Below are 27,562 nucleotides of genomic sequence, written 5' to 3' on the forward strand. Positions count from 1 at the left end.
TTGGATATCACAACAAAACACAAAGAGTGTCTGGCACTCTGGTGTGATATTCATCACGATACTGTGCCACCAAAAGAACAAAAAACTCAAAGAACAAATTATGTACTTTTTCTACCTTTGTCCGAAAATACTTGCCATCAAAATGGACAAAAATGAATGTATCTAGAACTAAAATGCATCTACATACATTCTCTTTTATTCATTTTGATGATAAGTATTTCTGGACGAAGAGAGTACAATTTTAATTATGTGTTAATTAACGTGAAAATTTCGTCCTCAACACCCCCAACCCTTGAAAGCAAACCAAAGAATCTTTCAAAGGAAAAGAGGAGACTAAAGAAGCACGCGAAAAGAGTGCTAAACAAAACCAAAGAAGCTAGCACGTCAGCATGCTTTCGTTTCATTTTGTCCTGTCCTAATCTCCTTATTACCCCGGGCGACGCTTAAAAACCACGTTCATACGTCCAAATATCCCACATAATAATGAACACAAAACGTGTTCGTACGTGATCCTGCCGGGCCTTGTGTTCTGGCGCGATTCAAAACTGTAAGCACTACACGCAGCGATGTCGTTACGACGTTGGGGTTGCAGGGCATGTTGCCAATGCATATGCATGTGCTAAATCGATTAACAGGTTTTTCGCGGAAGAAAAAGATTAACAGGCTCACATGCATATGTCAACCCTCCTGTCTTATCGTCCCGCGAACTATATATCGATAGAGGGACGTACCTAATCATCAAGACGAGTGATTAGTGTCTTGCGGTAGGTAATTAGTCTGGCCTAACAGCTCCACCTACGTACGCGCGTGCACAAGGTGGTGGCTCAACATTGGCCAAAGTGGAACTAGTCTGCCGTGACGTCCATCACGACAACAATCAGCATGGATCTTAGTATAATTATTAAGCTTGATCGATGGAGTATTGCAGAATAGTGCATCACGATCAACGTGCGTACACAAGTTGCATGCGGCTGGCTGTGGCTGGTACAGTGGGATAGAAGTAGGCCGGGGAGGACACGGGAAAGGTGGGTGCAACCGGCGCGAACGAACCCAGCGGCGGAAAGCCGGGGAAGCGGGCTCGTGAGCAGAACGATCGATCGGGAGCTATGTAGCCACTGGCCCGGACAACGCATGGGTAGGCATGGACCGACCCGACGTGCGTGACTACGCGCGCGGACGAGAGCTAGCTTTTGCCCCCGTCACGGGAAGGCCGGACGGCATAGAGCTGCGTGTGCGGTGAGCCTCTGCTGCTTTTTGGACACTTTAAGTGCCAATTGTGAAGTCAGGTTCGATGACAGCCACTGGAGAAAGAATTGCCGACACTCGTAACTTTTAGATTTTGGTCGCCATGTGTGGTTGCTTGAACCGCATCATCCTGTAGCAATTCCTACAAACCTCATTGTTGAATAAAGATTAACGATTTTTCTCAAAAAGAAAACAGAACTCATGATATGAAAATTCAGTTATACATGTTGCAGCAGATTTTGTATAAGGGTATCAATATTTTTTTTGTCAATGATGATTTTTTGACTGAAATTATGAAATATATTTTTTACAACGTGTAACAAATTCTTATATGAGACAACATTTTCGCATACAAACTAACGGTCAAAAGTACCATCAAAAAGACATACTTGCATTTTGGGTCGGAGCAAGTATTTGGCTTACTAACTTGCTACACTTCCTTAGCCAGACTTGTGACCAATTTCTTGTAAACTCATCTTTTTTCATCGGTTTTCATTTCTTAAGGTAGTTTTGTAGCACGCTCCCCCAAAACGAGCCAACTTCGCATACAGCTTTTTCACTGAAGTCTAGCTTGTGATGTTACGACTATGAACTCAAATAGTAGATGGACTTATTCAAGCTTAAATTGTAATAGCTGAATGTTCCTTTTTCTTTTCCTGTTTAAAGAATTCTTGGAAGACAGCAATTGTGGTAGCCCTATTAATGCTGGACGCAAAACCTAAACCAAGACAACATAAACCGAAACGTGTTAATGTTGTCCGCAATACAAATCCTTGGCAGTTTAAGTTTGGCTCTGAGGAAAAAGGTGCTGCTATGATAGCTTGGGATGTTGTCTGCCAGCAAAAGACACATGGAGGATTAGGGGTGACTGATATCTTGTGCATAATCAGGCTCTTCTGCTAAAAACCTCCACAAATTTTTCAACAAGTATAACTTGCCTTGGGTAAAACTCCTCTGGGAGACATATTACACCTCCTCTCCTCCTCAAGGCAGAACGGAAGGCTCATCATGGTGGAAAGCTCATCCCCTTATACAAAATCTGCTGCAACATGCACTGCTGGAACTGGAGACACTATTCACTTCTGGACAGATAAATGGCAAAGATACTCCACTGATTCAGCAATACCCTGAACTTCATTCATTTGCAAAAACTGAAATTTCTTCTTTGGCCAAGTTCAGAGAGACCTCTGAGCTGCTAGAGAACTTCCACACTCCTCTGTCTGGCCCAGCTTATCACCAGTTCAATGATCTACTGCCAAAACTGAACTTTCCCCCAATAACTCTGAAGACAAATGGTCTTACATTTGGAAGCCCGGTCAATTTTCAGTTAAACGGATGTACAAGCACCTCATGGGGCCAACGAAAGCAAATGCATTGTTTCAAGGATTGTGGAAAGCTGCTAGCAGAATCAGGCACACGATATTCTTTCGGTTACTCCTCTATGACAGAGTCAGTACAAGAAGCTTACTCAAAAGAAAGAATTTCTTCCTGCAATCTTACAACTGTGCAATTTGCAATGAGCAGATGGAGGAAACCATACTCCCATCTTTTTTGGGACTGTCCTTTTGCCCAATCTTGCTGGGAATTCATTGCTCCAAATAGATCAAGAGGGATCTCAGTCTTTAATGAAATAACTCTGTTACTGCAAGCATTCCCCATGCAAATTGCTATGGATGTTGTCATTATGAGCTGCTGGAACATTTGGATGCAAAGAAATGGGAAGATTTTCCAAAATGAAGCACCAACAAAGGAGGCTGGGAATTTCAAGTTCAAACAGGACCTTTTAGGTCAAGCACAGAACCAAGACAAAGAACATTGCCATTCTTGAGCAATGGATTGATTCGGGCCTCTAAGTCTTTCTTGCTTAAGTGATTCATTACTTTCCCATGTTGGAGAAAACTGGAATAGGATAGTTTAGCAGGGAGCTCTTCCCTTGTAATTTGTACATATTTATTTAATTAATACAAAATTACCGTAGAACAATTGTTGTACGGCTTCAGGGTAAAAAAAAACTAAGACCCTTCTAGAGGAATGTCACCTATAAATCTGTACTGTGAGTGACAAGCCATATAGTTTAACTGAATAATAGCATTTGTCATGTCCAGAAAAAGGAAAACACATATGCACCTGGAATAGATCCATCGGTCGTAAGTCACAAAGTGATAATGTCAACATGCCCACAATAACTACTGTTTCAGTGAGTGGAAAAAGCGACTCATCAATGTCAAAAACAAAACCATATAAAGAACAGGGGAGCTGAAAACTTTGCTGGACCAGAGTCAACTGTAAAAGGCTCGGAACAGGTTAAAAAAATTGTTGTGAAAATGCCTGAAATTCAGCTTTGACACATAAACCGGTCTTCTACATGAATGCTACTCCTTCCGTCCCATAATATAAGACATTATTACATCCAATATACTCGCATATGGGATGTAATAACGTCTTATATTATGGGACAGAGGGAGTATCATACATTCATTCCACAAATTAAGAAATCAAAGTTTAACCTATAATATTTTACCCTTAGCCAATGTAGGTGATATAAATGAGATATATACATATACTATACATACTGCACTAGTGAGAATGTTAAGGACAATGTACATTTGCATACACCCTGAAATTTTAACAACTTATTTGTTAATCTTGGACATCAGGAGGCTCTATCCAGTCGCTCAACCTCTAGTGCTATTTCATTACGCCTTGCAAAAGGAAGTGTGAAAGGGGGATTATACTGCAAATTCAACGAAACCAGTTTGTTAATCTATACATCAAAGTACGAACCAATCCTTGTTATCTAGGACACTGAAACAAGTTTTACCTGTGCAATTTCCACCACTGAATCCTCTTTCAGTTGATACTGGGTATCTTTCTGGAGAGATTTCCGCAACCTGGATTCCCTCTGGCTTATGTCATCATCTGTAACCAAACCTGTTTCAACATACAGAATTTTTTTAAAATCACTGTTAGTGTGGTGCATAAAGATTGCAATATAGATAGGGCTCATAACTAGGCATACACATACAAGAATACAAAAGGAATGAAGATAGGTCATTGCTACAACTTGCCTTGAAAACATGATGATTTCCTAAACATTTGAGAGTTTGAATATCTTACATCAATTAGTAGAATGAGATAAAAAAATTAGGTTCATAATACCGCTGGAAACTTTTGATATTTCTCTATCAAGAACATAAGTTGAAAGATGGAGTATTGATATAGAATTTGTGTGTACCTTTATTCAATGCTCTGCTAAGATGGAAGGGTAAAGTAGGTGGTCCTCTTTTCGAACAGACAACTTCACACGGTTTGGAGGTTTCATTTGTGATATTATGGAAGTAGACCCAAATTAGGTGTATTATGTTGGTGCTAGTACTTGGTACATGTTCAGAGTTCAGGATTCAGGAAGCAGCTACAATTCAGATCTTTCTTAGTTATTTTCGATGGCTTACATAGTACAGCTAGTGCTAATGCAGGCACTCAGGGAATATCCCCTCTGCTTTTTCTACTCATTTTTTCAGCAAAGAAAATGAGGACAGGACGTGAACTTTAATGGACTAACGTCACACATGAAAGGTTGTGCCAATAACCACCAATTTGCTTCAACATTTAAATAGATAGTTGCTCGATAAAAGTCAAAGCAATTGAATGCATCTTTTCATATTTGAAACAAAAATGCAAGTTGGAATGAAGTAAAGAGGTTAACAGATGGACCTGGAAAGGCCGCAACCGCTACAATTTTGCTGGGCACCTCCTTGATAGTCACAGATGGGTCTTTTGCCTGAGGCAAGTCTGGGCCATATTTTGATGGCATCACAAAAGACATCTTCCACTTATTTTCATCAGCTGACTGCAGGTGACAACATATGTTAAAATTCAATTCGGCAGTTTATAATAATATTTTTGTTGAACAATCAGTTTCTAATAACGTGCTAACTCGTAAGCACATCGAATGCTCATCGAGCAAATAGAGACAAGTCAGAACTCAGAAGAATGGGCTCATGAGAAAGTCATATAGAGCATGCCTTCTTTGTTATAACTGGGGTGGTCATGTCCATCGTTTCACCGCGAACTTCCTCCTTCCGAGTAAAAACAGGGGTTGTCATTTCCATTTGTTCGGACCTTGTGTTCTGAAAGGAAGCATACCATCATAAATTTCCCTTCAGTTGAAGCATTTAATCAAATGAATTCCTTTCACAGCACAACACAGCAAAGGAAGGAAACATATGAATTACCTTACCGAATAAGTAAGACGCCAGCACGTTGAACGACTGAGACGATCCGTTGAAATCAAACCCGGTTCTTCCAGGCATCGTCGTCTCAGCGACATAGTACGACTGACGAGAATTGACAACAGAAGAGGGCGTCACTCATTAAGTATGAAGACTGACCACGCTTCCTCGACGCATGTTCCTAGCTACTGTACTATAGAAGAGCACTTTGGTGGATAACAACAAAGCATCACCTCCACTTGTCTGATCTCGTACTCCTCCTCACGCTTCAGGACGCGGAACGGGACGGTCTCGAGGTCAGGAACTGCGAAAGCACGGGGGAATTTCAGTAAGCAAGTCCCAGAACCCTAGAGTTTTTTGGGCAAAATGGAGCGTTTCCTCGGGTAGGGAATTTCGGCGAGCACTGACCGGACATGAGGGCCTCCTCGAGGGTCCGTGGCTCGAAGCGGCCGGAAGGGAGAGCGTATTTGGCGGCCTCGGTGACGAGGTCGACGGCGCGGCGCTGCGAGGCGGCGAGGGCCTGCGAGACGAGCGCCAGCACCAGCGACCCGCGGGCCTCGGCGCCGCTGCTGGTGCGGGTTCCGGCGGCCACGACCGTCAGCGCGGGCCGCCGGCCGCGGGGCCGCTCGCCTCGGGCTCGGACGGCGCGCGGCGGCGGCCGCACGGCGGGCAAGCAGGGGAACGCCATTTGATCAGTCTCGGGCGGCGCTGCGTGGTGGTAATGAGCCGGAGCTCTGGCGCCGGAGGGGGAGCGCGGGGCCGTGGCATGCGCCTCGCCACGTGGCGAGGCGAGCCAAGGGATAAAAATGTTTTCTTAAAACAAGCCCATGAACTTTTTTTTCGATGAGAGGGGCCACATGACCCCATTTTCATTAAGAAAATGGAGTCTTTTACAAGCAAGGTGCAGTACACTTTTTACATCCCTGGCACTAAACCACATCAGGATGCTACGACACACAAGTAACCCAACCAGCACTAGCATATTTGTCTAGATAATATCGAGCCAGATCGGCGGAACAAAAGCTACAGCAAAAATAAAGATAGGTGACGATAGAACAAAACCTAGCTATAACCAGCATCAAGCATCAGAAATATCCACTCTTTTGGGTAATAGCCAGAAGCGATCCAAGCCTTTCAAATCAGCACCTTCAGCAACTGATTTCATCAGATTCTCCTCACATACGGCGCCCACCCATATCCTCTCCTGAAGACATCCCGAGTCACTTGGGCAATCCTTTTAGCGACCAGCTGTAGCGTGTTTTGTAGTCTTTTTTTCTGCAAAATTTTCCACGAATAGAGAAGGGAGCAAACAGACATAATAATATCAGTAGGATCATTGGGCTTACACCTTAAAAGCATGATTTATTTTTTGTTTTTCAAATAAACCATATCAAAGCAGCAACACCAAACATAACAACTACTCTATCTTTGCCAGTGTAGTTAGTCAACCAATTCTGGCATAAATCAAGGAAAGACACAGGGAATCTTTAGCTATCCAAGGAGCACCCCACAATGCTCCATAAGAACCTAGACAGGGAACAAGAAAAGACAGGGAACAAGCCCATGAACTGAGCGGGCCGGGCCGGGCCGGAAGGAGGTTTGCTCGCGAAGCAGACTGCAGGCGGATCAGTAGTATCGGGCCGCGCCGGCTCGGTCGCCTCCAAGACTTTCCTCTACCTTCTGATCGTCCGAGCAGGGGTTAGGGTTCTAGGCGGCTGCGCCGGAGACATGGAGGAGAGGGCGAGGCAGCTGCTCCTCCTCGCCGCCGTCGCGGGCGTCGGCGCCGCATTCGGCGCGCTCTCCACCGCGGCCGTCTTCAGCTTCCTCTCCAGGTAACCGACCGAACCCTCCTCCTCGCGACCCCCACCCCAGACTGGCCCCGCGAGCTGCGGGGGAGCGTCCGCCGAACAGTTGCTTCATTGTTGTTCCTGTTGCTGGGTGGCAGGGCGAAGCGGAGAGAGGGCTACGTGCGCAAGCTGCTGGAATCCAATGGCGGTGCTGGTGGTCCGCACGCTGGTAAACCTCTGGTTAATGGTTTTCTGGTTGAATAATGTATAGTGAACTAGTAATTGTAGAGACTGCTGAGAATCTAAGGCGTCCATTTAGCTCTCCAGTGATGCACCAAGTATATTATTAGGGTATCTCGTAGGAACAGATTAATAATTATGTTGCTGTGTCTGTGTGGTGATTGGGTGCTGAATAGTTACTTGTTTCCGAAATTTCGGCATTTCACTTTGAACTTGTTCTATCGAGTACTTTTGTCTTAAAGAGCGTTTGTTGGGAGCAGGCAGTACTGGACCGGGAGCACGTCTGCATGATAGCTCGGATCTTCTCTCTGATGAAGTTGTTGCTGAGCAGCTTACAAGGTTCAGATTCTTACTTGATATTGCACAGCTGATGAATTCCTCACAATTGTTGCTAGAGTTATAGCTAATAATGAATATAGGGTGTGTCTAGGGCACATCTAGATGTGCTCTTGTTATTGCACATCTAAGTGAGTGAATCAAGCATAAAGAGAAAAAGAAAAAAGAGAGAAAATATTCACACGAATCTTAATGTAAGATCAATGACATATGACTTAGATGTGCAATACTTATGGCACATCTAGATGTGCTTTAGCAAAACTGAATGAATATATAACCCTGAAAGAGCTATTTCTCCTGCTGCCAATATATTCAACCTCGTACCTTTCTAAATTAATGTGAGCAGAGCAGAAAGTGATATGTATTCTCACAGCACATAGTCTGTAACTTACCATTCCTTGTACATTATAGATATATGCTCTATCTGTGATCCACCTTTCCTAATCTTCAGACTACTTTAGTACCCAAACATTTTGAAACACTCATTGTGTTCATGTTTTGATTGTGGTTACCAACACCTGTTTACTTCTTATATTTTAGGAATATACAATTTTTTGGAGTCGAATCTCAGAAGAAAGTTACTGAATCTTTTGTTGTAGTCATTGGTCTTGGAGGAGTTGGCAGTCATGCTGCTTCCATGCTCCTCAGATCTGGAGTTGGCAGGTTACTCCTAGTAGATTTTGATCAGGTATATGTTTTCAGATGTCAACCTGGGGTCGTTTCTTTGTTAATACATTTATATTCAGAGCTTTTAAAATTTCCATTTGAAGCACAGAGAATCATCATGCCATATAGTAGATGCACATCAGTTTCATATAAAATCATGATACATGATAACTTATTTCTATGAAGCATACCGAGTGCTGATCAGGCTTTTGTAGTAGTATGAAATGGGCATTCTTACATTATGTTTCTGCAAATAATATCCTACATCCAAAATAGATGGACATTAACATGCAACTTATGATATGTTGAAAGGTCTCACTGTCATCACTAAATCGGCATGCTGTGGCAACCAGAGAGGATGTGGGGACCCCAAAAGCATATTGCCTCAAGAAGCATTTCTCATTGATATATCCAGAGTGCCAAATAGAAGCAAGAGTGCAGTTGTATGATTCGTCAGCTGAGGACGAAATTCTTTCTGGACAGCCAGATTTTGTTCTTGATTGCATAGATAACATTGATACTAAGGTAAACAAATATTACTTAAATAATTCTGATACCAAACCTGATGTTGATTTATTTTGTTAGATAGTTGGCTTTAGCCTTCCACACATTTTGCATTTTTCTTCAGTATTCAGGTGTATGTTATATTTTTCATGTTGTTATGCTCTAAATCCTACGCGTGTGTGTTCCTGTATTTAGTTTCATGAGGAAATAACTGAGAGTCCCCCACGCAACACTGCCTTCAGTTTCATGAAGGAATGATCTAGTAGGATAATCACAAATTACTTAACTAATTCTGGAAACAAATTGGTCACAAAGGTGGATGTTCCTGATCTCGCTGCATTCTAATGATTAATCAACTCAAAGTTGCCCTATTTAGTACTTTAAACCCAATTTCTTTAGCAAAATGTTACTTGGCTCAGTTTTCATCTACTTAACTAATTTGATATTATGCTTTGTGCATTATCATGAGATGTTGATACATTGATCTTTAGGTGTCTCTCCTTGCGGCTTGCGTACGCAGAGGGTTAAGGGTACTTTCTGCAATGGGAGCTGGAGCTCGAGCAGACCCGACCCGAATCCGTGTTGCGGATTTGAGAGAATCAAGCAATGATCCCCTTTCTCGGGCGGTAATATTGACAACTAGTTCTAAAGACTAAAATAACTATTCAGACCCTTTTGAAGCTGCTAAGTTATCCACTTTGGATGTGCTTTAATTGTTAATAAGGTGCTCCAATTTTCTTTTCTGTAGGTACGGTATCGGCTGAAGAAGGATCATGGAATTGAAGGGGGAATACCAGTAGTTTTTTCAATGGAAAAGCCCAAGGCAAAGCTACTTCCCTTTCAAGGTTCGAAAGAAGAGGAAACTCCATCAGATTACCAGGTCAGCTCCTTTTATGTGTGCACCAGCCACCAGGATGCTACCTCACTGACCGGTAGTGTTTATTTTCTTAGCACGCATGGCAATGATTTAATTAAATTTCTGTAAATCATCTAGTCGCCTATATATTAAAAGTGCAGATAATACTGATAACATGGCATGCATCTTCATGCAGATTGTGCCAGGATTCAGGGTTCGCATTATCCCAGTACTGGGAACTATCCCTGCAATATTTGGTCAAGTTATGGCCTCCTATGTGGTTACTCAACTTGCCCAGTTAGATTTTCAAACTGAACCAATTGTTAACCTGGATTTGGATCATTACCGCGTTCTTCACCATCGTCTTCTTGAGCATGAGGAGCTGATATATGGGTCAGCCGAGCAAGTTTTGGTATTACTCCTCCCTCCTTTTCAGTTTGTGAGGTCTATTTTCTTTCATCTAGTTTCATATTATGATGTGCATTGACATTTATTGATGTTTTTTGCGTGTTTGCCCTTATTTACAACATTTTCTCTGCATATAAGTAGTACCCTGATAATTAGGTATAATCTCTCTTCTCTATGTCCTATGTACTTGAGTAGGGGCAGCACAGTTCTCTTCTCTTTCTGTTGGTTCCATAAGCTTATTAATCCTTGTGCTTACTCAAACTACGCCTTATGGTTTGCAATGGAGGTAGTACATTTCTTGTGAAGTCCTCTCACGTCACTTTTGGCCCAAGAAAAGTTAGAACAAAGTCCCCCAAGTCCTGGACTTAGATTTGGACTGTGCAGACGTCTAACTTTCGCATCCGGACTCCAAATTGGATGAATCTTTTTTTGTTTGAAATCTATCTCGTGTACTAACTAACCCTATTGGATTCACCTTCAAATTAGTTCTGAGCGTGATGCTATCGCAAAAACAGTCCTATGCAGCAGTAGAATCCGAGTCAAATCTAAGTCAAAAGGTGTTGCATGAACTCCACTTGGGCCCATGGGCCTTGTACGACCTACGGTAGGGTTTTTGATGCCTTGGGACATGCTTCCACCCCCTTGACCGCCACCCCTTAGTCCTATATAAATAGATCAACCTCGTAGTGTTTTGTTTTGTTAAAAGTAATCATCGCTGCAACTTAGTGTACTTTGTGTGTATCCAACGACCAGGCCAAGACAGTAATCAAACCCCAACTTTGTTATCTTTTTGAGATAATTGATCTTCATATATACTCGCAAAGTCGCAATACTCAAATTGCTTTTTATTATAGTTCTTGCTTGTTTTTCGATTGCTTGCAGGGTTTAGACCTTCATGGTCAGGCTGACCGTACTTCCAACATCTTCAGTAACCTCTAGGAGATTGATTTAGTGATTGCTAACGCGCAACATCGTTGTATATTTGTAATCGGATCGTCAATGCCGTTCGAGATCTTTCGATGAAAATCAAACTGTCGATTGGTCGGCCACAGCGGATACTGTTCTCCGTTCTGGTGTTCACACGAGGTGTAGATGGATATGCAATGAGAGAGCCCGTGCGTGGCATATATAAATTGGATCGAAGGATGCTTCGTTTCGCCCCGTGGTTGGCTCAAGAAATTAACTCTGACACGGTCCTTCGCGTTTCGAAAAAGCTACTATCTCAGTTTATGAAGCTTGATGCTTTGTTTCACCGGCCGTGATAATTGACAACAGTCTGCCATGGTACTCCTACTCAGCGTGATATTTATTTGGCAAATTCTTTCGTGACCTTTTGATGAGAATCACACTATGTCGATTTGGATGAAGAACGACTTTGACAATCTGACTAGAAAAGTGAGACGACGTTGATCACGCTGAGTAGGAGTACCATGGCAGACTGCTGTTAATTATCACGGCCGATGAAACGACGCGTCAAGCTTTGTAAACTGAAGTAGTAGCTTTTTGAAAACGTGAAGGACCGTGCTGGAGTTAATTTCTTTTAGCCAGCCACGCGGCAAAATGAACTGTCCATCGATCCCATTGCATATCCATCTACACCTTGTGCGAACACCCGGGCGGAAAATAGTATACGCAGTGGCTGACCAATTGATAGTGTGATTTCATCGAAGGAATCCTAACGCCATTGACGTTCCGACTACAAACATGTGACGACTTTGCGTGTTAGCAATAACTAAACCAATCTCCTGGAGGTTACTGAAAATGTTGGAAGTAAGGTTAGCCTGACGCTCTGACCACGAAGGTCTAATCCCTGCAAGCAATCAAAGAACAAGAAAGAACTACAATAAAAAGCAATCGAAATATTCTAAGTATATATGAAGATCAATTATCTAAAAAAGATGATAAAGTTGGGGTTCTGATAGCGGTCTTGGCCTGTTCGTTGGACACAAAGAAAGTACACGAAGTTGCAACAATGACTACTTTTAAGGAAACAAAACACTAGGGAGGTTGATCTGCTTGTATGGACTAAGGGGTGCTGGCCAAAGGCAAAGGGTACCCCAGGCCATACAAGGCCCGTGGGCCCAAGTGGAGGTGAAGCAACACCTTTTGACTCCGATCCTGCTGTTGCATCAGACTGTTTCTGCGATACCGTCATGCTTGGAATGAATTTGAATGTGAGTCCAATTGGGTTGGTAAGTAATTCCAACAAAAAAAGATTACCTAATACAGAGTCAGGATGTGAAAGTTATAGACGTATGAAATCAGGTATGTCTGTGCAGTCTGAATCTGAGTTCAGGATGTGGGGGAGGACTTCTTGTACAACACCTAATCATATGCCTTTGCTTTATAATCATTTCTTGATTGGTTGTTTCCATGGTAGCTATGTCCTCGTCACTTGTGAAAATGTGATTGTGACGTCTCATTGAAAAATTTTAAATTATTTTTATCTGTTAAAAGGTTGATGCTGAAGAGGTGATGTACATTGTGAAAGAATTGTGGCGTGGCCGAAGTGCTAGAGACCAAAACATGAAGGACACTGGCCGGAAAATGTGGAGATCTGTCAACGAACTGATGCTTGTTCGGTACGCTTCTCTGTAACTGATAGTGTGGTTTTACTTTTACATGACAATTATCATGGTTTTCGTGGTAGTTATGTATTTATGTATAGTGACATGGTACAGTAAAAACACAATTTGGTATGCTGTAACAGGCAGATTCCACTTGCTAATGACTTAAGTGAACTGTAAGCTGATCCCGCGAACTATTATGCCCAGTCGTGCTCATGACCTTGTAACTGCTAACTTCTAACATTAACTTAGTGTTATTCCAACTTCATTCTGTGTTAAGCTTCCATCTTATGGTCTTCAACATCATTTCGATATCAATGTGCAATAGCAATCTTACTGAATGGGAAATGAACTTATTATATACTTAACTTTCCATTATTAATGTGTTAATAAAACTGCCGTTTTGAAACAAATTCATGTTTTTTTGTTTTGCTTTGGTGCTTTATTTTGTTATAGGTGGGACAAATCAAAGCCTGCTGGTGTCTCAAACTTAATACTTCTCAAGTTCAGTGAGGTAAATCATGTGTACTTGATAACTGACATTTGAATTCAGATGTTAATGCGCAAGCATATGGCAAAGATGGAAAAGGAGTACCGTGTTCTTACGCTTCACCTTTTCTTTCCCTGCAGGCGGATGCACATGAATCCACGACGCTTGATCAGATAAAAGATGAGGAACCTGAATTCTACGCCATGGTTTCACGTGTCCTGAAACGAGCTGAAACGGAGTTTGCTTTATGAGCTGGTCACCAATGTTATTGGATTTCTATGATTGCTATACCGTCATAAACCGTGGAATGCTCATGGACAAGGCAGGTAGGTTTCAGTTTTGCGCGGTCTGATTTTGTGTACTGGTGACGAGGAGCAAGTAGATGATGCACACTTTCCTGAAGTTCTGTTTTGGCCATAGAAATGGGACTTGTTGATTATGTTTCGATTTCTCTGGAAGGATCCTCCTGTAATCATCTCCCCGTTATTTTTTGATGCGTTTGAGATCATCTCATGTAAACCAAAACAGAGATTATATTGAGCATACGATGTCCGACAGGGGATTGCAATCAACACTAAAGCTGCTGGGTTCGCCATGGCGACACAATGTCTTGTTCGGTGCTACTCATTTTCCAAGGCCATATTCCTTTCCATCTTTCTTCTCGATAGAAAAGTCCCTTTCACTCTGCAGCCTTTTCCAAGACCAAGTCAGGTGTGTCTAATTCTAGTCAATGTGGTCCTTTTCACTTTGAGACATATGGAGCCATCACTCCTTTCCAAAAATGCAACATTATAATTGTGCTGACAAGTATAGTACCGTTGATTTGTAGCTAAAAAATTAATTTCAGTTTTCATCACGTGTACAACCATATAACTATCGCCCGTCACCGGTGGCAAAACTACCCTTGGCAGTACGATACTTGAGGAAATGGTTCTAACAGAAGCACTTGAGAGAGCAGAATACTGGGTTTTCACAACTTTGAGCAGAAGCAGAGCAAGAGAACGTAGAGTAAACTCTAAAAATTCAGGAACACAAAAAGGAAAGGACCTTGATAAGTGCTACATGTGTGGCATGAATATATGGCAACTCCGAATCTTTTTTATGGCAAGTTTAGTGATGTGAGGATGGCAACTTTTAGTTGCCAAGCATGACAACTTTTTGAATGGCAAGTTTCAATTTTTTGGGGGGATTTGTTTTTTCTCTTTGGAACGCAAGTTTAGTAGTAAAAAGCGTCAAGGCCGGAGTGCTTCGTGCCATATGTGTGGCACTTATCATTTGGGAAAGGAAATAGGTTTGAAATATCATGCCATGCTGATTTTTGTGAAATCACAATATATAGTCGTAATAGACGTTGTCAGTCGGACTTGACTTGTTTGTCTTCCTCGTCGTTCCTGTGGTAACGTAGTGATGTGCTTAGCATTGAGGGGAACCATTGGCCGGCAGTGGTGGCCGTGACGACGACAACGCTGCTCTCTCCATGGAGGCTTTGTCGAGGTCCCTCCTCCATTAACCCTTGCTTAGGTCTTGTTTGGGCCATGGCGGTATCACACCTCTCCCTAAAAATCACGGGTTGAAAAACAAGTAGTGTCCTTGGATTCATTAGTGTCCAGCAATGTAAATGTTCAAGGGATTTGGATAAATTGGCGTTCCTCTCCACCTCGTGGCCTGCTAGCCATTCGGTCCTTACCCTCAGGCATGTGCTAGAGGGGATAGGGTTCCTGACTACGCCTTCAGTGGCCCATCTTGGAGAGAGTGTGGTTTGTGCCCTGGGCACCAACGAGTTGCACGAGGGAGTTCGCCTTGTGTGATGTCTGTTCATGCTGTCCTCTCCTAGTAGTCAATTGTCAAGTACTCATTCTAGTTCTAGGGTTAATCATTTCGTATGCCAAACTACCAATAGTGCGGTGCCTTTCAATCCAGGACATGAGGGTAGAGGCCCTTTTCGGCGGCGAATATAGATGTCACCCGTGTCCAAAGTTGGCCCGGGAGCGAACATGGGCATAACCGTAATTCAGCTATGCACCCCTCCATGTTCTCGTGAGTCATGATGGGCGCATTGGTGGAAAATGACATTGATGGCTCAAGCTACACTTTTTTTTCTTCATTTGCTCGTTTTGCCATTTGCTTGTCGCATTGGTTAACAATTGTTTGGGGCTTTATTAATTGAAAATCAAGCTATAAGAAAAATATAGATCAGATACGTGACATTTTTAAGCACATTATATGTTGTTTTGTATTCGGCCAATGTATTATGTTTTGAATGATAGTTAGTGGATGTATGGTTCATCATAAAAATACACACATGCAGAGTTCAAAGAGAGAGAACTCAACAGGTTGAGATCCTATGTAGTATTGTGATACTATAATGCCGCTGACATGTGGATTGAGTCCACATGGCAGTGACCATGATGCATAGTGCGCTACGACAGAGAGTCCCAATCCAAACTCAACACATGCATGCCTGGCCCAAAGAACAAACACCAACCTAGCTATGCCAAAGAAAAGAAGTTTCTAAAAAAGGCTATGCTAAAGAAAAAGAAAAAACCAGTTAAAAAAAGATGTGTTCCAAAAAAAAGGCACCGACCTACAACTAGCAAATCCATAAGGTTCTACACCGTATTTGATTAGGCACCTGAACTGGAGCCTGAATCAGACTGAACCGACTGTTTGTCAGGCTAAGAGCATCTCCAGCCATTCAGCCCCTCAGGGCGCCGAAAAAGAGTGGCCTGGGGCGAACCGGCGCTAGGTTGGCCCCTGGGGGCGACCTAGCTCCCAGCCACGCCCCCAGGCGCCGCCCCCAGCCGCGACAAATTCAAACATAGATCATTCTTGCTCATAAAATAGACGCCACAAATACGGCGATCACGCGGCCACAAGTTCGGCGTACAAAAAAAAAGAAAGGACGCGCGTGCGCATCAGACGGCGAGGGCTGCCTCCGGTGTCGGCGGAGTCGGCGTGCGCGGGCTTGGCGGGGTCTCTGTGCTGGACGGCGTCGGCGTGGCTTCTGTGCTGCGGGTGTTCTCGGCAGCCTCATCAGTCGGGCTTGGCGTGGGCGTCGGCGTGGGCGTCGTCGTCGACGGAAGCTGGTTCAGGATGAGGCCCCGCTCCGCCAAGTACCACGCTTTGACCGCCTCGTCGGTGCTCTGCAGCATGTCCGCCCCGCCCAACAGGAAAGCCAGGTCGGTGTTTCTCTTCTTCGCGGCGACGTTGGTTCGGAGTAGGTCGAGCTTGATGGCGCTGCTCGACATCAATGCCGACCACCGCGCCTCAGTCTTCTCTTCACGAAGGACGGCCCGGGCTTGCGCGTCGGCGAGGCAGTGCTCGATGGACTCCTGCACTCGAGCAGTGGCCGCGTCGACGTGTTTCCCCTTCTTGGCACCTTTGTTGCCGTCCGGCCGCCCTTCTGACGCGCCCATAGTCGGCGTGTCCGGCTTGTAGGTCTCCTTGGCCTTGTCGAGGGTGCACCGGACTTCCGCCCACTTCTCGCACATGTCTATGCGCTTGTAAACGTGGAGGTACTTGAATTCGGCGTCGTTGTTGCCCTGCCGATACAAGGCGAACATGCGCAGCAACTGCGCAGAGGAACAAACAGTTGGCGGGCGCGCACGGCGAGGAGAGGCGGGAGACCGGCGTGGCATACCTGATCCTCAACGCTGGCGCCGCTCTCCGAGCGAGCCGCCACCTCCTCGACGATCCCATGCCATTTGTTGCACGCCCCCTGGATACGCCCCCAATGGTTTGACATCGCCTTCGACTCACGCTGCATGTAGACGCCTTTGAAATAGGGGTCGACGAGCTTGCGCTCATTGAACTCGGCCTTGATGCGCTCCCAGTACGTCTCGATGCTCTAGTTCGTGCCGGTGGTCGGGTCGAGGCAGACGACTTTCCATGCTTCGGCGAGGCATTCCTCCTCCTTGGACGCCCACTTGATGCGCGGCTCGCCGGACCTGGCCGCCCGCTTCTTCTTCTTGCTCCTCCTCGCCGGAACAGTCGCCGACTCCTCATCCTCCTATTCCTCCTCTTCGTCCTCTTCCTCCTGCTCCTCCTGCTCCTCCTTGCCATAGATGTAGCCGAGCTCGCCTTCCATGCCACTGCTCAGATCCACGGTATCGTCCGGGGTGGCGAACCCGGGAGACGCGGTGGCCGTGGCCGAGCCTGTCGCGATGATGTCATCCATGTCGGCCTCGGTCTCGTCGGTGTCGCCGAGGTGCGAGAAGGGCAGCGCGCCACAACGAAGAGGGGGTGTCGGTGTCAAAACCGGCGGATCTCGGGTAGGGGGTCCCTAACTGTGCGTCTAGGTCGGATGGTAACAGGAGGCAGGGGGCACAATGTTTTACCCAGATTCGGGCCCTCTTGATGGAGGTAAAACCCTACGTCCTGCTTGATTTATTCTTGATGATATGAGTAGTACAAGAGTTGATCTACCACGAGATCGGAGAGGCTAAACCCTAAAAGCTAGCCTATGGTATGATTGTATGTATATGATCTATCGACTAGCCTGGCCTCGGTTTATATAATGCACCAGAGGCCTAGGATAACAAGAGTCCTAGCCGAATACGCCGGTGGGGAGGAGTCCTTGTCTTGATCGCCAAGTCTTGTGGAATCTTCCTTGTATGCGGCAGCTGTTCGAACTGGCCCATGAGTATATGGCCATGGGGGTCCTCGGCCCAATCTAACAGATCGGGAGATGATGTGGTGAGTACCCCCTAGTCCAGGACACCGTCAGTAGCCCCCTGAACCGGTCTTCAAGTTAGGGACGCTCCTCGATTCTTCCGAACCGTTCTTCATCTTCGGTCGTTGGTCTTGAAAACTGGTTCAACAAATCTTCTCATCTTCGATCTTGAGGATCGCCGAAATGCATTCGACGAGTTTACACGTCGGGTATCCGAGGGCCCCTTTAAGTTTCCGGCCTTTATCAATGCCTTGTTATTTTTATGCCACACCTCGGGTTTGAAGTTGTTCCCGGGCGGCAGCGTCCTCTTGCGTCCGAGCTCCAATGCCGAACTACATTCGAGGTATCTTTTGCAGCCGAGCACCAACGTCGGACCGCTTCCCAGCTCTAACACCGGAATGTATCCGAGCTCCAACGCCGGACTATGTATCCGAGCTCCAACGCCGGACTGTATCCGAGCTCCAACGCCGGACTATATCCGAGCTCCAACGCCGGACTATGTATCCGAGCTCCAACGCCGGACTGTATCCGAGCTCCAACGCCGGACTGTATCCGAGGTGTCGTAAATAACCTTGGTTCAAAGAAGTTTGAAGGAGTTTAGCCGAGCTTAATGCAGGAAATGCCTTCTATGGAGCCAGCCACTAGCGCCCGAGCTTTATGCCGGACTGCTTCCGAGGTGGTGCACCATCCCGAATGTGGGCTGATTTTTGTCAATATTTTTGATTGGTGTAATTTATTCTCTGCCGAGATATATAGCCAGTAGCCCTCAAGGTGGGTATCGGTCTAAAACCCGAGATGCACATGAAGGATGACATAAGACCGCTGATCCCAGTAGCCGCTGAGACTCAGGTTGATTTGCAAAATCGGTCTGAGGATCAAGTCCTAGCTCGGCAGAATACTTCGGGACACAAAAAGCGGCGTGCTCAGTCCTCGAGACTCAGGTTAGGTGCGGCCGACCAACATGAGGATCAAAATCTCCTCGGAAACTGTATTACACTTAAAATTTTCTGCATTGGACAGGCAATGCAGTAGCCCCCGAGACACTGGTCGGGTGGCAACACCAGATCAGGGGATCGATGTGCCCCTTTAATATTTGTAAATAATAAGCCCGAAGCCCAGTAGCCCCCGAGCCTTAATGCGGGCACGGGTGGCCGAATTAAGGATCGATATCCATAGTAAAATCACAAATTATGTGTAATGACTCTATGTATCCAAGTACTTTATGTCATTAATGCTCGGATCCGCATTGTACAAAACTTTGTTGACCGACCATCGGCTTCCACCTCCTCAGCCAGTAGCCGAGGAGTGTTTGTCCTACTTTATAAAGGCTTTATGGGGGCAAAGATTTACGACAAACAAGACAAACTGGCCATACGGTTTTATAAACAAAGGTACGCAGAGAGATATGTTATATTACTATTTACAGAAGAAATGTCTTCCAAAGAAAATAATCCCGCTATGGGTTCCTTGAAGGAAATATGCCCTAGAGGCAATAATAAAGTTATTATTTATTTCCTTATAATCATGATAAATGTTTATTATTCATGCTAGAATTGTATTAACCGGAAACATAATACATGTGTGAATACATAGACAAACAAAGTGTCACTAGTATGCCTCTACTTGACTAGCTCGTTAATCAAAGATGGTTATGTTTCCTAACCATGAACAATGAGTTGTTATTTGATTAACGAGGTCACATCATTAGTTGAATGATCTGATTGACATGACCCATTCCATTAGCTTAGCACCCGATCGTTTAGTATGTTGCTATTGCTTTCTTCATGACTTATACATGTTCCTATAACTATGAGATTATGCAACTCCCGTTTGCCGGAGGAACACTTTGGGTGCTACCAAACGTCACAATGTAACTGGGTGATTATAAAGGAGCATTACAGGTGTCTCCAAAGGTAGATGTTGGGTTGGCGTATTTCGAGATTAGGTTTTGTCACTCCGATTGTCGGAGAGGTATCTCTGGGCCCTCTCGGTAATGCACATCACATAAGCCTTGCAAGCATTGCAACTAATGAGTTAGTTGCGGGATGATGTATTACAAAACGAGTAAAGAGACTTGCCGGTAACGAGATTGAACTAGGTATTGGATACCAACGATCGAATCTCGGGCAAGTAACATACCGATGACAAAGGGAACAACGTATGTTGTTATGCGGTCTGACCGATAAAGATCTTCGTAGAATATGTAGGAGCCAATATGGGCATCCAGGTCCCGCTATTGGTTATTGACCGGAGACATGTCTCGGTCATGTCTACATTGTTCTCGAACCCGTAGGGTCCGCACGCTTAAGGTTACGATGACAGTTATATTATGAGTTTATGCATTTTGATGTACCGAAGGTTGTTCGGAATCCCGGATGTGATCACGGACATGACGAGGAGTCTCGAAATGGTCGAGACGTAAAGATTGATATATTGGAAGCCTATGTTTGGATATCGGAAGTGTTCCGGGTGAAATCGGGATTTTACCGGAGTACCGGGAAGGTTACCGGAACCCCCCGGGAGCTAAATGGGCCATGATGGGCCTTAGTGGAAAAGAGAAGAGGCAGCCCTACATGGGCTACGCGCCTCCCCCTTCCCCTAGTCCTATTAGGACTAGGAGAGGTGGCCGGCCCCCCCTCTCTCTTTTCCCCCTCCGTGAATCCTATTCCAACTAGGATTGGGGGGGGGGGAATCCTACTCCCAGAGGGAGTAGGACTCTCCTGGCGCGCCTCCTATGGCCGGCCAGCCTCCCCCCTCTAGTCCTTTATATACTGAGGTAGAGGCACCCTAGAACACACAAGTTGATCCACGTGATCTATTCCTTAGCCGTGTGCGGTGCCCCCAGCCACCATAGTCCTCGATAATACTGTAGCGGAGTTTAGGTGAAGCCCTGCTGCTGTAGTGCATCAAGATCGTCACCACGCCGTCGTGCTGACGGAACTCTTCCCCGACACTTTGTTGGATCGGAGTCCGGAGATCGTCATCGAGCTGAACGTGTGCTCGAACTCGGAGGTGATGTAGTTTCGGTGCTTGATCGGTTGGATCGTGAAGACGTACGACTACTTCCTCTATGTTGCGTCAACGCTTCCGCAGTCGGTCTGCGTGGGTACGTAGACAACACTCTCCCATCTCGTTGCTATGCACCACATGATCTTGCGTGAGCGTAGGAAATTTTTTGAAATTACTACGAAACCCAACAGTGGTATCAGAGCCTAGGTTATTTATGTTGATGTTATATGCACGAGTAGAACACATGTGAGTTGTGGGCGATATAAGTCATACTGCCTACCAGCAAGTCATACTTTGGTTTGGCGGCATTGTTGGACGAGACGACCTGGACCAACATTACGCGTACGCTTACGCGAGACCGGTTCCCCCGACGTGCTTTGCACATAGGTGGCTTGCGGGCGACTGTCTCTCCAACTTTAGTTGAACCAAGTATGACTACGCCCGGTCCTTGCGAAGGTTAAAACGGAGTCTATTTGACAAACTATCATTGTGGTTTTGATGTGTAGGTGAGATTGGTTCTTGCTTAAGCCCGTAGCAGCCACGTAAAACTTGCAACAACAAAGTAGAGGACGTCTAACTTGTTTTTGCAGGGCATGTTGTGATGTGATATGGTCAAGACATGATGCTGAATTTTATTGTATGAGATGATCATGTTTTGTAACCGAGTTATCGGCAACTGGCAGGAGCCCTATGGTTGTCGCTTTATTGTATGCAATGAAATCGCGATGTAATGCTTTACTTTATTACTAAGCGGTAGTGATAGTCGTGGAAGCATAAGCTTGGCGAGACGACAACGATGCTACGATGGAGATCAAGGTGTCACGCGGGTGACGATGGTGATCACGACGGTGCTTCGGAGATGGAGATCACAAACACAAGATGATGATGGCCATATCATATCACTTATATTGATTGCATGTGATGTTTATCCTTTTATGCATCTTATCTTGCTTTGATTGACGGTAGCATTATAAGATGATCTCTCACTAAATTATCAAGAAGTGTTCTCCCTGAGTATGCACCGTTGCGAAAGTTCTTCGTGCTGAGACACCACGTGATGATCGGGTGTGATAGGTTCTACGTTCAAATACAACGGGTGCAAAACAGTTGCACACGCGGAATACTCAGGTTATACTTGACGAGCCAAGCATATACAGATATGGCCTCGGAACACGGAGACCGAAAGGTCGAGCGTGAATCATATAGTAGATATGATCAACATAACGATGTTCACCATTGAAAACTACTCCATCTCACGTGATGATCGGTTATGGTTTAGTTGATTTGGATCACGTAATCACTTAGAGGATTAGAGGGATGTCTATCTAAGTGGGAGTTCTTTAAACTTGATTAACTGAACTTAAATTTATCATGAAACTTAGTACCTGATTAGTATCTTGCTTGTTTATGTTTGATTGTAGATAGATGGCTCGTGTTGTTGTTCCGTTGAATTTTAATGCGTTCATTGAGAAAGCAAAGTTGAAAGATGATGGTAGAAATTACACGGACTGGGTCCGTAACTTGAGGATTATCCTCATTGCTGCACAGAAGAATTACGTCCTGGAAGCACCGCTGGGTGCCAGGCCTGCTGCAGGAGCAACGCCAGATGTTATGAACGTCTGGCAGAGCAAAGCTGATGACTACTCAATAGTTCAGTGTGCCATGCTTTACGGCTTAGAATCGGGACTTCAACGACGTTTTGAACGTCATGGAGCATATGAGATGTTTCAGGAGTTGAAGTTAACATTTCAAGCAAATGCCCGGATTGAGAGATATGAAGTCTCCAATAAGTTCTATAGCTGCAAGATGGAGGAGAACAGTTCTGTCAGTGAGCATATACTCAAAATGTCTGGGTATAATAATCACTTGATTCAATTGGGAGTTAATCTTCCAGATGATAGCGTCATTGACAGAATTCTTCAATCACTGCCACCAAGCTACAAGAGCTTCGTGATGAACTATAATATGCAAGGGATGGACAAGACTATTCCCGAGCTCTTCGCGATGCTGAAAGCTGCGGAGGTAGAAATCAAGAAGGAGCATCAAGTGTTGATGGTCAGCAAGACCACTAGTTTCAAGAAAAAGGGCAAAGGGAAGAAGAAGGGGAACTTCAAGAAGAATAGCAAACAAGTTGCTACTCAAGAGAAGAAACCCAAACCTGGACCTAAGCCTGAAACTGAGTGCTTCTATTGCAAGCAGACTGGTCACTGGAAGCGGAACTGCCCCAAGTATTTGGCGGATAAGAAGGATGGCAAGGTGAACAAAGGGACTACGGATCAAGCGAAGATTGGTTAAGGACGAGGTGACGATGCGCGTGGGAAACGGTTCCAAAGTCGATGTGATCGCAGTCGGCACACTACCTCTACATCTACCTTCGTGATTAGTATTAGACCTAAATAATTGTTATTTGGTGCCAGCGTTAAGCATGAACATTATATCTGGATCTTGTTTGATGCGAGACGGTTATTCTATTTAAATCAGAGAATAATGGTTGTTCTATTTATATGAGTAATATCTTTTATGGTCATGCACCCTTGAAGAGTGGTCTATTCTTGTTGAATCTCGATAGTAGTAACACACATATTCATAATGTTGAAGCCAAAAGATGCAGAGTTGATAATGAGAGTGCAACTTATTTGTGGCACTGCCGTTTAGGTCATATCGGTGTAAAGCGCATGAAGAAACACCATTCTGATGGACTTTTGGAACCACTTGATTATGAATCACTTGGTACTTGCGAACCGTGCCTCATGGGCAAGATGACCAAAACATCGTTCTCCGGTACTATGGAGAGAGCAACAGATTTGTTGGAAATCATACATACAGATGTATGTGGACCGATGAATATTGAGGCTCGTGGCGGATATCGTTATTTTCTCACCTTCACAGATGATTTAAGCAGATATGGGTATATCTACTTAATGAAACATAAGTCTGAAACATTTGAAAAGTTCAAGGAATTTCAGAGTGAAGTTGAAAATCATCGTAACAAGAAAATAAGTTTCTACGATCTGATCATGGAGGAGAATATTTGAGTTACAAGTTTGGTGTACATTTGAAAAATTGTGGAATAGTTTCGCAACTCACGCCACCCGGAACACCACAGCGTAATGGTGTGTCCGAACGTCGTAATCGTACTTTACTAGATATGGTGCGATCTATGATGTCTCTTACTGATTTACCGCTATCGTTTTGGGGATACGCTCTAGAGACGGCCGCATTCACGTTAAATAGGGCACCATCAAAATCCGTTGAGACGACGCCTTATGAACTGTGGTTTGGCAAGAAACTAAAGTTGTCGTTTCTGAAAGTTTGGGGCTGCGATGCTTATGTGAAAATACTTCAACCTGATAAGCTCAAACCCAAATCGGAGAAATGTGTCTTCATAGGATATCCAAAGGAAACTATTGGATACACCTTCTATCACAGATTCGAAGGCAAGACTTTTGTTGCTAAATTCGGAAACTTTCTAGAGAAGGAGTTTCTCTCGAAAGAAGTGAGTGGGAGGAAAGTAAAACTTGACGAGGTAACTGTACCTGCTCCCTTATTGGAAAGTAGTACATTACAGAAAACTGTTTCTGCAACACCTACACCAGTCAGTGAGGAAGCTAATGATGATGATCATGAAACTTCAGAACAAGATACTACTGAACCTCGTAGATCAACCAGAGTAAGATCCGCACCAGAGTGGTATGGTAATCCTGTTCTGGAAGTCATGTTATTAGATCATGATGAACCTACGAACTATGAAGAAGCGATGGTGAGCCCAGATTCCGCAAAGTGGCTTGAAGCCATGAAATCTGAGATGGGATCCATGTATGAGAACAAAGTGTGGACTTTGGTTGACTTGCCTGATGATCGGCAAGCAATTGAGAATAAATGGATTTTCAAGAAGAAGACTGACGCTGACGGTAATGTTACTGTCTACAAAGCTCAACTTGTCGCAAAAGGTTTTCGGCAAGTTCAAGGGATTGACTACGATGAGACCTTCTCACCCGTAGCGATGCTTAAGTCTGTCCGAATCATGTTAGCAATTGCTGCATTTTATGATTATGAAATTTGGCAGATGAATGTCAAAACTGCATTCCTGAATGGATTTCTGGAAGAAGAGTTGTATATGATGCAACCAGAAGGTTTTGTCGATCCAAAGGGAGCTAACAAAGTGTGCAAGCTCCAGCGATCCATTTATGGACTGGTGCAAGCCTCTCGGAGTTGGAATAAACGTTTTGATAGTGTGATCAAAGCATTTGGTTTTATACAGACTTTCGGAGAAGCCTGTATTTACAAGAAAGTGAGTGGGAGCTCTGTAGCATTTCTGATATTATATGTGGATGACATATTGTTAATTGGAAATAATATAGAATTTCTGGATAGCATAAAGGGATACTTGAATAAGAGTTTTTCAATGAAAGACCTCGGTGAAGCTGCTTACATATTAGGCATAAAGATCTATAGAGATAGATCAAGACGCTTAATTGGACTTTCACAAACAACATACCTTGACAATTTTTTTGAGGAAGTTCAAAATGGATCAAGCAAAGAAAGGATTCTTGCCTGTGTTACAAGGTGTGAAATTGAGTAAGACTCAATGCCCGACCACTGCAGAAGATAGAGAGAATATGAAAGATGTTCCCTATGCATCAGCAATAGGATCTATCATGTATGCAATGCTGTGTACAAGACCTGATGTGTGCCTTGCTATAAGTCTAGCAGGGAGGTACCAAAGTAATCCAGGAGTGGATCACTGGACAGCGGTCAAGAACATCCTGAAGTACCTGAAAAGGACTAAGGATATGCTTCTCGTATATGGAGGTGACAAAGAGCTCGTCGTAAAAGGTTACGTTGATGCAAGCTTTGACACTGATCCGGACGATTCTAAATCGCAAATTGGATACGTGTTTACATTAAACGGTGGAGCTGTCAGTTGGTGCAGTTCTAAACAAAGCGTCGTAGCGGGATCTACATGTGAAGCGGAGTACATAGCTGCTTCGGAAGCAGCAAATGAAGGAGTCTGGATGAAGGAGTTCATATCCGATCTAGGTGTCATACCTAGTGCATCGGGTCCAATGAAAATCTTTCGTGACAATACTGGTGCAATTGCCTTGGTAAAGGAATCCAGATTTCACAAGAGAACCAAGTACATCAAGAGACGCTTCAATTCCATCCGAGATCTAGTCCAGGTGGGAGACATAGAGATTTGCAAGATACATACGGATCTGAATGTTGCAGACCCATTGACTAAGCCTCTTCCACGAGCAAAACATGATCAGCACCAAGGCTCCATGGGTGTTAGAATCATTACAGTGTAATCTAGATTATTGACTCTAGTGCAAGTGGGAGACTGAAGGAAATATGCCCTAGAGGCAATAATAAAGTTATTATTTATTTCCTTATAATCATGATAAATGTTTATTATTCATGCTAGAATTGTATTAACCGGAAACATAATACATGTGTGAATACATAGACAAACAAAGTGTCACTAGTATGCCTCTACTTGACTAGCTCGTTAATCAAAGATGGTTATGTTTCCTAACCATGAACAATGAGTTGTTATTTGATTAACGAGGTCACATCATTAGTTGAATGATCTGATTGACATGACCCATTCCATTAGCTTAGCACCCGATTGTTTAGTATGTTGCTATTGCTTTCTTCATGACTTATACATGTTCCTATAACTATGAGATTATGCAACTCCCGTTTGCCGGAGGAACACTTTGGGTGCTACCAAACGTCACAACGTAACTGGGTGATTATAAAGGAGCATTACAGGTGTCTCCAAAGGTAGATGTTGGGTTGGCGTATTTCGAGATTAGGTTTTGTCACTCCGATTGTCGAAGAGGTATCTCTGGGCCCTCTCGGTAATGCACATCACATAAGCCTTGCAAGCATTGCAACTAATGAGTTAGTTGCGGGATGATGTATTACAGAACGAGTAAAGAGACTTGCCGGTAACGAGATTGAACTAGGTATTGGATACCGACGATCGAATCTCGGGCAAGTAACATACCGATGACAAAGGGAACAATGTATGTTGTTATGCGGTCTGACCGATAAAGATCTTCGTAGAATATGTAGGAGCCAATATGGGCATCCAGGTCCCGCTATTGGTTATTGACCGGAGACATGTCTCGGTCATGTCTACATTGTTCTCGAACCTGTAGGGTCCGCACGCTTAAGGTTACGATGATAGTTATATTATGAGTTTATGCATTTTGACGTATCGAAGGTTGTTCGGAGTCCCGGATGTGATCACGGACATGACGAGGAGTCTCGAAATGGTCAAGACGTAAAGATTGATATATTGGAAGCCTATGTTTGGATATCGGAAGTGTTCCGGGTGAAATCGGGATTTTACCGGAGTACCGGGAAGGTTACCGGAACCCTCCGGGAGCTAAATGGTCCATGATGGGCCTTAGTGGAAAAGAGAAGAGGCAGCCCTACATGGGCTGCGCGCCTCCCCCTTCCCCTAGTCCTATTAGGACTAGGAGAGGTGGCCGGCCCCCTCTCTCTCTTTTCCCCCTCCGCGAATCCTATTCCAACTAGG

General features: G+C 44.4%; 2 protein-coding genes across 4 annotated transcripts; one reads left to right on the top strand and one right to left on the bottom strand.

Annotated features, from left to right (window-relative positions):
- Window positions 1-3,710: 3,710 nt before the first annotated feature.
- LOC119329272 (heme-binding-like protein At3g10130, chloroplastic) lies at window positions 3,711-6,180 on the bottom strand. Of its 2 annotated transcripts, none has more exons than XM_037602289.1 (7): window positions 5,886-6,180; window positions 5,711-5,781; window positions 5,481-5,582; window positions 5,271-5,375; window positions 4,960-5,095; window positions 4,067-4,176; window positions 3,711-3,947 (listed from the first exon to the last, which is right to left on the bottom strand). In XM_037602289.1, the coding sequence occupies exons 1-7, from the start codon at window positions 6,163-6,165 to the stop codon at window positions 3,942-3,944; spliced, it is 810 nt and encodes a 269-aa protein (XP_037458186.1). In that variant the 5' UTR covers window positions 6,166-6,180; the 3' UTR covers window positions 3,711-3,941. The 2 variants fall into 2 exon arrangements, with proteins under 2 accessions (XP_037458186.1, XP_037458185.1); XM_037602288.1 differs by having other exon boundaries at window positions 3,711-3,979.
- A 953-nt stretch (window positions 6,181-7,133) lies between these two features.
- On the top strand, window positions 7,134-13,903 carry LOC119329271 (tRNA threonylcarbamoyladenosine dehydratase-like). 2 transcript variants are annotated; one of them, XM_037602286.1, is made up of 11 exons: window positions 7,134-7,309; window positions 7,423-7,493; window positions 7,765-7,843; window positions 8,381-8,528; window positions 8,819-9,031; window positions 9,502-9,636; window positions 9,759-9,890; window positions 10,063-10,278; window positions 12,732-12,856; window positions 13,298-13,355; window positions 13,472-13,903. In XM_037602286.1, the coding sequence occupies exons 1-11, from the start codon at window positions 7,206-7,208 to the stop codon at window positions 13,580-13,582; spliced, it is 1,392 nt and encodes a 463-aa protein (XP_037458183.1). In that variant the 5' UTR covers window positions 7,134-7,205; the 3' UTR covers window positions 13,583-13,903. The 2 variants fall into 2 exon arrangements, with proteins under 2 accessions (XP_037458183.1, XP_037458184.1); XM_037602287.1 differs by having other exon boundaries at window positions 7,151-7,309; window positions 8,440-8,528.
- The last annotated feature ends 13,659 nt before the right edge of the window (window positions 13,904-27,562 follow it).

The sequence above is a fragment of the Triticum dicoccoides genome, chromosome 7A (assembly GCF_002162155.2).
Source record: "Triticum dicoccoides isolate Atlit2015 ecotype Zavitan chromosome 7A, WEW_v2.0, whole genome shotgun sequence".
NCBI lineage: Eukaryota > Viridiplantae > Streptophyta > Magnoliopsida > Poales > Poaceae > Triticum > Triticum dicoccoides.

Excerpts from the sequence above, each read along its gene's own strand:
- LOC119329272 (XM_037602288.1), bottom strand. The coding sequence starts at position 6,165 with ATGGCGTTCCCCTGCTTGCCCGCCGTGCGGCCGCCGCCGCGCGCCGTC. Across the intron at positions 4,177-4,959 it reads AGCGGTTGCGGCCTTTCCAG|GTTTGGTTACAGATGATGAC; the intron begins GTCCATCTGTTA and ends ATGTTGAAACAG. Across the intron at positions 3,980-4,066 it reads CAGTGGTGGAAATTGCACAG|TATAATCCCCCTTTCACACT; the intron begins GTAAAACTTGTT and ends TTGAATTTGCAG.
- LOC119329271 (XM_037602286.1), top strand. The coding sequence starts at position 7,206 with ATGGAGGAGAGGGCGAGGCAGCTGCTCCTCCTCGCCGCCGTCGCGGGC. Across the intron at positions 9,637-9,758 it reads ATGATCCCCTTTCTCGGGCG|GTACGGTATCGGCTGAAGAA; the intron begins GTAATATTGACA and ends TCTTTTCTGTAG. Across the intron at positions 13,356-13,471 it reads TACTTCTCAAGTTCAGTGAG|GCGGATGCACATGAATCCAC; the intron begins GTAAATCATGTG and ends CTTTCCCTGCAG.